We start from the raw sequence: 9,791 nt of genomic DNA, 5'->3' as shown, positions 1-9,791 counted from the left end.
AGTTAAAGTAAATGGTAGCTGGATGATTGATCATGAGCAAACAGAATTTCTGAGCCTCAGTTTCCTCAACTATAAATGAAGAGAATAATAATCATTGAGCTTGCTTTATAAGGCTGTTCTGAGGAAAATGAGCTAATCCAGTTTTTTTTTTGTGGGGCAATGGGGGTTAAGTGACTTGCCCAGGGTCACACAGCTAGTAAGTGTCAAGTGTCTGAGGCCAGATTTGAACTCAGGTACTCCTGAATCCAGGGCCGGTGCTCTATCCATTGCACCACCTAGCTGCCCCAGAATATGTGTCTTAAAAGGGCAAAACCTTTTTTTTTGTTCGTGGTTTTCTGTCTTTGAATTCCAGTAGGCACTTAATAAATGCATGGTGGATTTAATTAGACAACCTTAAAGTACTATATAAATGTGAATTATTCTTTTTTCAGTGCAGTTTCACAGATGATAATTTGGCATTTCTCTCCAATTATTTGTGGCCCCCTAAGAAAATGTGATGTTCAAACTGGCTAAAGAAATGGCATTGGAAATAATGAAACAGACACAATTATCTTCCTATGATAATAAAAACTGTCTCATCACAAATCAAAAATACCCTCTTTCCCTGAGTTAAAGGGAAGGCCCCCTCCCCACCCCCAGTAAATATCTTTAAATTAAAAAAAATTTTTTCACTGTGAAATCATACAGGTACTATAAGATATAGTCAAGAGGCTGTTGTTGCTTTTTGAAATCAGCAGCAGAAACTCATGGTTCTACTTCCTTCTCCCATCCCCCTGAGTAATTTCATATCTATTTGCTTTAGGGGAGGTAATCTTTGAGGCCAGACCAGAAATATCCTGGCCTAGCTCATGAAAATAAACCGGTGCAGCTCCAGATAGTGCCTTGTGACATTTAGATTTGCTGGTTAATTTTTATCCATCTCATTAATTGAAAAATATATTTTCTTTCTCTTTTTCTCCTTTGTGACAGAGCACACAGAAAATCTATCTGGCAACAGTGAAGACACTGCTGGATATTCCTGTTAAAAGAGAATTGTTTTTTGAGCCATTTGGTTTCTTGCTTCCCTTTAGAAATGGGAGCTGTCAGTGGATTTGTAAAATATTCTATGTTTATCTTCAACTTTATATTCTGGGTAAGTCTGTATCTTTTTTTTACCAATCAATTTCATGATAGGAAGGGGGTGCTAGAGAAACAGGGAAAAGCAAAACTATAGAAACGTATTTTTATTTGTTTTAGAAAGCAATTAATTTGGCTAGTTTCTGTTTATTTGTGAAATGTGTTTTTTCAGAACGTCCAAGACAAACATTTCATGAATGTTTTTGATATTACAGACATAATCAATGAGGGACAGGACCCAAAATGATCCTGAAGGGATCATTCCAAATAGTGAACAAAATTGCATAGAAAAATCTCTGATCCTATTTCTGCTCTATTCCTTTCTCCTCCCAAACCTTCTCACCTAGAATACAAAGAAATCATGCAGGTGGGGTATAAGCACACACATACACACACACACACACACACACACACACACACGAAAAGAATGGTGACAGTCATAAATAAAAAGTATGTATTGGAAAAGGATTTGGGGAGGGTGGGAGGGAGAAAGAACATAATTAACTTAATCCTAAAAGTAATGAAGATATCACCTTGTCATTGAACAATAAATCTTTTCAAATACTACCCTTAAAATTGAAACAAGCTTTGCTTTTTAATCAAGATATTATACTTTCTAAACTAAAAGTCCCTTAGTATAAACCAAAGTCAAGTGGGGGAAAAAGATCCAGATAGCACTGGAAAGCCTTTGTATGTAAGCATTTGTAGGATGGACCTCTTTAGTGGATACAGATGTGAGTTGGGAGGGGAAATTAGTTCAGTTGTGAGCACTTTTAGAGACTATTTTGAAGTACATGGTCAAAAACCTTAGAAAATGCATGAAAGCATATTTTCAAAATAATTCTAAATTTGCTTATGCCAAATAATGGCATAGAGGGTGAGGAATAATGAATGCTGATTAATTTTTTTTTTTTGGTGGGGCAATGAGTGTTAAGTGACTTGCCCAGGGTCACACAGCTAGTAAGTGTCAAGTGTCTGAGGCCAGATTTGAACTCAGGTCCTCCTGAATCCAGGGCCAGTGCTTTATCCAATGCTGATTAATTTTAGTAATAGTTACTGTATTTAGCACTTCATGTACAATAAAACTGTTGGTCAGTGGTGAAGATATTATTGGGTTTATTTTGCAGATGAAAAGATCGAGGATTAGAATAGTTGTGTTTTATTTTCATACAGCTAACTAGTAAATGTCAAAGACAGAATTTAAACTCAGTCTCCTTTGACTTGCTGTTGTAGTTCATTCTAAGATAGCTCTGTGATACTTGGAGGAAATAAGCTTGGTGTGAGGTATCTATGGATTGGTAAATTTTTTGCTATTATTTAATCCACATTATATATACAAGATTTTTCAGATTAGCTTGCTAATTATTGATGGACTGACTTTTTTTTTTAGGCAATGAGGGTTAAGTGACTTGCTCCAGGGTCATCCAGCTAGTAAATGTCAGATTTGAAGTCCTGGTTGCAGGGCTGGTGTTCTATCCACTGTGCCACCAGCAGCTCCTTGGATTTTTTAAGCATTGGTAACTGATCTTGAGTATAGATTAAAATTTTGCTGAGTTGTTTTTCTTTCTCTAAATGAGTTTCAAACTTTTTGGAGGGGGGCAGCTAGATGGCACAGTGATTAAAGTACTGTCCCTGGATTCGGGAGTACCTAAGTTCAAATCTGGCCTCAGACACTTAACACTTACTAGCTGTGTGACCCTGGGCAAGTCACTTAACCCCCATTGCCCTGCAAAACAGAACAAAACAAAACAAGCTTTTTGGAGGCTAAGTAGCTCAGGTTAAGGAGAAATCTGACTGAATTTTATGGTCCTGGAAGTCCAAGAATTATTTGAATAGCTTGGATGAATTCAGCAGGAGTCATTGATTAAAGAAAGCTATGCTGTAGAGAATCAATTGGTTAAAATGGGAAATTAGGCAATCATTTTATGAAAAAGTATTATTAGCACTAGGAAGGGTCATAGTGATGTTTTATTTTAAAAATGCACCTCAAAATTTTCTAGGGCTCCTTTCTGCCTTTCTTTTTTTTTTTTTTGGTCTCATTACCACCTCATTTATCTGTGTACCTGCCACACAAGCTCCATTGTGGTAGGGACTTTTGTTGTTGAGTTGTTTTAGTTTTGTGTCTGACTCTTTGTGACCCCATTTGGGGTTTTCTTGGCAAAATTACTGAAGTAGTTTGCCATTTCCTTCTCCAGCTCATTTTATAGATGAGGAAACTGAGGCAAATAAGATTAAGTGACTTGTCCAGGGTCACACAGCTAGTAAATGTCTGAGGCCAGATTTGAACTGAGGAAGATAATTTTTCTGATTTCAAGCTCATTGCACCATCTAGCTGCCCCTAAAAAAAAAATCTCTGAATTGAAGGTTTGAAGCATCTTCAGCTCTTAGCACTCTTTGTACATAATAGATATTTAATAAGTGAAATAAGTTCAATTGAGGAAGGAAATAAAGTTTAGACAGACCTGGGAACTTCCCCAATGTCAAGAGATACTTAGTGGCAGAATTGGTTCTAGAAACAATGTCTGAATTCAATTCAATTTAGCAAACTTGTGGCTACTATGTGCAAGGTATACAAAGATTCACGCCCACCCAAAAAATACCCCAACACTGCAAGGATAGAATATAACAATTTGTAATTATGTTATAATTTGAGAATAGTAACTAATAGTTATGGGGATCAAGAAAGGCTTCCTGTAGGAAGGGATTCTTCAGCTGAACTTTGATGGGAATTGGGAATTCTTTTTTTTTTTTTTTTTTTGCGGGGCAATGGGGGTTAAGTGACTTGCCCAAGGTCACACAGTTAGTATGTGTCAAGTGTCTGAGGCCGAATTTGAACTGAGGTACTCCTGAATCCAGAGCCAGTACTTTATCCACTGTGCCACTTAGCTGCTCCCCCCCCCCCCCCCAATTGAGAATTCTTAAGAAGCTGAGGCTTGAGGCATTCCAGTCATGCATGGGTTGTGACAAGACCTGGGCCACCACTTAAGACTCTGCCTTTGCTTTCACCCCCTCCCTAACCTCACTTTCCCAGTCCTACTGCTTAGACCCCATATGGGCTACTTAATAACTGTTTATGCCACTTGGAAGAGATGAGTCACTAACCCTTTTCATTAACCATCTATCTGCCTTGCTGCTGCCTCTGAAGGTTCTCTAGACCTCACTGCCTCTCCTACATTTATATTCCAGAGTCCCCAGACTCCCTGGCAGGCACTGCCATCTGACCTACTGAGGTAACCTAAGGATCCTCTGGTCCTAATCACTGAACTGCTAAGGCTTTCAGCCCTTTGTATTTACCATGTCACTGAACCTTCATTTATAGGCTGTCTTCCCCAATTAGAATGTGAGTTCCTTTGGAACATGGGACTCTCTCACTGTTTCTATCAGCACCCCCAGATTTTAGCACAGCACTTGCCAATGAATGCTGAGGTAAGAGGTAAAAGGTCAAGCTTAGGGAACTGCAAGTAGGCCAAATTGGCTAGAACACAGAATGCATGGAGGGGAATAATAGGTTTCAGGCTTGTGCTGGATTGTGGAGGACATTAAATAGAAGGCCAGGATTTTTTTTTTTTAATCCTAGAGGCATTAAAGGTAAGGTCAGGAATTTGTTGTTTATCCTAGGGGCTTTAAATACAAGATAAGCAATATTGCTTTTTTTGTTTGTTTGTTTGTTTTCCAGGGCAATGGGGTTTAAGTGACTTGCTCAGGGTCACACAGCTAGTAAGTGTCTGAGGCTGGGTTCGAACTCAGGTCCTCCTGAATCCAAGGCTAGTGCCTCATCCATTGTGCCACCTAGCTGTCCCCCAGCAATATTGGTTTTTTTTTGTTTGTTTTGTTTTGTTTTTGTGGGGCAATGAGGGTTAAGTGACTTGCCCAGGGTCACACAGCTAGTAAGTGTAAAGTGTCTGAGGCTGGATTTGAACTCAGGTACTCCTGAATCCAGGGCTGGTGCTTTATCCACTGCGCCATCTAGCTGCCCCAGCAATATTGTTTTAATCCAGGGGCAGTAGCTCCCACTAGAGATTTTTGAAAAGAAGTGTCATAGGGTTTTAGGAAGATTATATTGGCAATTGTTTGGAAGATATTATTTGGAGGTTAGGGCTTGAGTGAAGAATAGTGAGTCCCCACTAAGTGGTAAGAAAAATGATGATTCAATCAGGCTGTCCTTTGTTGTTTTCTAAGACATTTACTATAAAGAATTAGTCCTTATCTTTCCCTGAGAGGAAGAAAGGTGACATATCTCTTAAATGAAAGTTCTGTGCACACATGTGAGTTTTTGTGATGGCTCATCAAACCTTGGAGCCAGATGAACCAAAAAGAAGCCATGTTTATCTCTCCTCTTGAAAGGTGGCTTGATGAAGTGGGAAGCTCATTGGATTCTGATATGACCTTCACAAAACTCTTGAATTCGTCTTTCCACTCAGGTGGTAACCACCTAAATTCAAGTCCTCAGTATCCTTTGCCCATAATATTAAAGAAATTGATTTGTAAGATGTACAATAATTAACACAAGCTATTAGTACTGTTTCTATCTTGTTTTTGTCTCTATGCAATTTAGAAAAAGAATGAGGTACGATAATCAGATTGACATATTTTACTGCTTACAAACCACTTTCCTCACAAGAACCCTTGAGGTAGATTGGACAGATAATGTTTCAGAAATGAGAAAAATGAAGACCATTGAGTTTAAGTGACTTAACCAAAGCTTATTAAACACCAGCTACAACCAGCCACTGTACCAGGTGTTGAAGATAGAAAGAAAAGGAAAAGGTCTCTGCCTCTAATAGCTCATTGGGGGGAATAATACTTACATGCATAAAAAATACAAGTAAAAGCATATATGAAATACATACCATGCAAATCCAAGGTACTTTCTTTCTTTCTTTTTTTTTGCGGGGCAATTGGGGTTAAGTGACTTGCCCAAGGTCACACAGCTAGTACATGTTAAATGTCTGAGGCTGGATTTGAACTCAGGTCTTCCTGAATCCAGAGCTGGTGCTCTATCCACTGCGCCACCTAGCTGCCCCCCCTTTTTTTTTCAAGGATGAGATAGCATTTGGCATGATTCTGAAATATCTCATGATGGGGGTGTTATTTGAGTTGAACTTTGAGAAAAGCTAGTAATTTTTTGTTTTTGTTTTTGGCAGGGCAATGAGGGTTAAGTGACTTGCCCAGGGTCACACAGCTAGTAAGTGTCTGAGGCTGGTTTGGAACTCGGGCACTCCTGAATCCAGGGCCAGTGCTTCATCCCCTAAGCCACCAAGCTGCCCCGAAAAGCTAGTAATTCTAAGAGGAAAAGATGGAAAAGAGTAGATGGAATGCATTCTAGACATAGAAGGTGTCCTGTGTCACTTGGGAAAGCAAGAAAGGTCATTTTGGTTGAACCAAAGGACATGAGAATGGAAATAATCTATAAAAGAAACTTGGAAAGTTGGAGTCAAGGGCTTTAAATGTCCTAACAGAAGAGAATAGGTAGGGAAATAGAGATTAGCAAGCAAGGCATGTGATTTATGGGTAATACTTTTGTAGTTATGTGGAAGATGAATTGGAGAGGGACGAGTATTGAATCAGACCAATTAAGTGCCCTACCTATACACATGTCAGGTTCTATGCTAGGTGAGGAAATGACAAATATGAAAGTCTGCTTTCAAGAAACACATTCTTTTGGGGAAAATAACATGTACACATACAGGTATTATTTTACTATTATTTCTGTTATTATGAGAGGAAGACCCCATTTTAAGTTCTGTCTCTGAAATAATACTGACTGTGTGACCTTGGAAAAATAAGTACATTAACCTTTCTGTTCCACATAATTTCCAAGATTATAAATTGTGCAGAAAGTACTGACCTATATTGGCAGATGGAGTTTCTTCATCTAGGAATTCCCTATATCAATGAAATCCCAGGTGTAGTGTCTATCTTTATCATAATCATTTATTATCCCCATCATCATTTTCCTCTTGTTTTTTAAATGTTTTGATGCCATTCAGATAGAAATGGTTCAAGGACAAATCATTTTCCTGTTATTTCATATTTCCTATTCTGTAGGTGGATAGAATAACTTTTTTTTTTTAGGCAATTGGAGTTAAGTGACTTGCCCAAGGTCACACAGCTAGTAAGTGTCAAGTATCTGAGGCCGGATTTGAACTCAGGTATTCCTGACTCCAGGGCCAGTGCTCTATCCATTGTGCCACTGAGCTGCCCCTAGAATAACTTTTGCAACTGGAAAAAAAACTATAGGGCTTCAAGCTCATTTTCTTTAGGATCACTTATAACATCCTCTGAGCTAGAAGCAGACAGGATGCCAAGTATGATATGTGTCTCATCCTATCCCCAAAAGATTTCTTCTGCTAAGCTTTCTGCTAGGCTTTCTTCCTTTTTTGGTTTGGCAACATCTATTAAAAACCATTGCTTTTACTATCCACCCCCATAGGAAGAACTGATAAAAAGAGCACTTGTGGATTGTACATATACAACCTGGTTGATGTCTTGTGGAGGGGGGAGGGAAGGGAGGGAGGGAGAAAATTTGGAACTCTAAATCTTATGACAATGAATGTTGAAAAGTACACTTACGTGTAACTGGAAAAAAGCCAAACATTGCTTTAGGGGGACGGAGGGTCTGAGTTCAAATTTGGCCTCAGACATTTGACACTTACTAGCTGTGTGACCCTGGGCAATGAGGGTTAAGTGACTTGCCCAGGGTCACACAGTAAGTGTCAAGTGTCTGAGGGCCCCCCCCCCCCACTGCTAGATTCTTTAAATCCTAAAGTATTTTCTATCATTTCCATGCATACTATGCAATTGATTTGTATATCTAGGCTCTTTAAGGATAGTGGAGGACCTGATGTGTTTTTGTTTTGTTTTGTGTGGGGCATTGGGGGTTAAGTGACTTGCCCAAGGTCACATAGCTAGTAAGTGTCAAGTGTCTGAGTTCACATTTGAACTCAGGTCCTCCTGAATCCAGGGCCGGTGCTTTATCCGCTGTGCCACCTAGCTGTCCTGGAGGACCTGATTTTTTGAATTGCCATCATAAGCCTTTCTATTTTAAGAACAAAATTCAGTGTAACTCAAGTAATTTGTTCAATGTTTCTTTGGTAAAGCAAGGCCATTTAATCTTTTATCTTAGCCATTTTATGGGCTTCATGAACAATTTGAACAATGGTCCTCTGGTCACTTTTTGCTATTGCTCATTAAAGTGATGACTGCTTGTTCCAAAAGTGCTTCTAAAAGTTTTCTATCATGCTTCTTGTGTTCTGAGAATGTCCTCTTCTTTACCTTTGAGGACAAAGTGTTCCTGTCTCTAATAATGAGTCACTATGTTTGTTGCAAGCCCAGATTACAGATCTTGTATAGCAATGAACCAGTCCTTGAAGGAAAGAATTTCTGATTTCTAGAATACTTTACAACTTTAACACTTAATGCATTATCTGAAATGGGTGAAAGGTTGGGGCTTAGATAACATGTGTATACATACACACACACACACACACACACACACAGGGATTTTTATTGCATGGCACTTGTATTGCTTTATTATCATTTTATAGTTATGCCCAACTCTTTAATTCTATGCTAATAAAGATATATTATCTTATAGCTATATAAAATTAAGGTTGATACCTCTCATTTCCCTTGGGAGTGTTGGTATAGATTCTTTTCTCATGATATTCTGAAGCCCAGCCTGAGTGTTTCTTTCTTTCTTTCTTTTTTTTTTTTGGTGAGGCAATTGGGGCCAAGTGACTTGCCCAGGGTCACACAGCTAGTAAGTATTAAGTGTCTGATGCCGGACTTGAACTCAGGTCCTCCTGACTCCAGGGCCAGTGCTCTATCCACTAAGCCACCTAGCTGCCCCCTGAGTGGTTCTTACAGTATATTTTTCAAATGAAAGGAACAGTACCTGAATCTGAAACACAGAAAGCAAGGGAGATGTGGGGAATTTGAAGAACAAAGTATTTCAAGCCTTGCCACTCATTTTCCCACATATTTATTTTGTCTTTTATAATGGACTTACACCTAGTTAACATAGGGATTTAAGAAGAAAAATCCTTCAAAGGAAATTAACAATTTATAAAAATCATAAAATTTATTGAAAGGTTAGACTGGTATGGTTTTTTTCCAAGTCCTTATCACCTTATATTTTCACAATCATGTTATTTCAAGGGTGATTGTTTAGCTATGAGGCTTGTTATAAGACCAAATAGTATTTGGCTATCTTCAAGATATATACATATAGCTTATCAGTGATATGTTGATGTCTTTGAAGGGAGAAGACATAATATCTCATGGAAATTTTTAGTGCCTTCTAATTTATAGAATTATTGATAAAAGAATCAGTAGCTTTAAAAATCAGTATGGAGAGCAGTAACCATTCCTCATTTAATATAATATCATGATTTATATCTCTTGGAACTGGGTTATGTTGAGTTGATGTTGATGTTAAAACTGAAATTTCGAATTGGGATTTTTTTGGGGGGGGGGGAACCTTTACATGCTCCAAAATATGACTACACAACTCTCCCTACAAATGTAGCTGCCTAAATACCAAAAGTGCTGAAATGTACTTTCTGTGAAATATTTATTGACAGAATAAGGTGTGTGTGTGTGCACATGTGTGCATGCGCACGCATGTATATGCATATTTTAACTCATGATCATGCTGTGTGACTTTGGGCAAG

General features: G+C 38.5%; 1 protein-coding gene across 1 annotated transcript in view; it reads left to right on the top strand.

Moving 5' to 3' along the window:
* The first annotated feature begins 851 nt into the window (after nucleotides 1-851).
* Nucleotides 852-9,791, top strand: part of TSPAN8 (tetraspanin 8) — a 31,441-nt gene continuing 22,501 nt past the window's right edge. The window contains exon 1 of the mRNA XM_043968534.1: nucleotides 852-1,132. Within this exon, the coding sequence (XP_043824469.1) occupies nucleotides 1,073-1,132 (60 nt within the window). The 5' untranslated portion in view covers nucleotides 852-1,072. The remainder of the gene's footprint in view (nucleotides 1,133-9,791) is intronic.

Source organism: Dromiciops gliroides, chromosome 5, assembly GCF_019393635.1.
Source record: "Dromiciops gliroides isolate mDroGli1 chromosome 5, mDroGli1.pri, whole genome shotgun sequence".
NCBI classification, from domain to species: domain Eukaryota; kingdom Metazoa; phylum Chordata; class Mammalia; order Microbiotheria; family Microbiotheriidae; genus Dromiciops; species Dromiciops gliroides.
The sequence above is the reverse complement of the archived record's forward strand: the minus strand, read 5'-3'. Positions and strand labels throughout refer to the sequence as shown.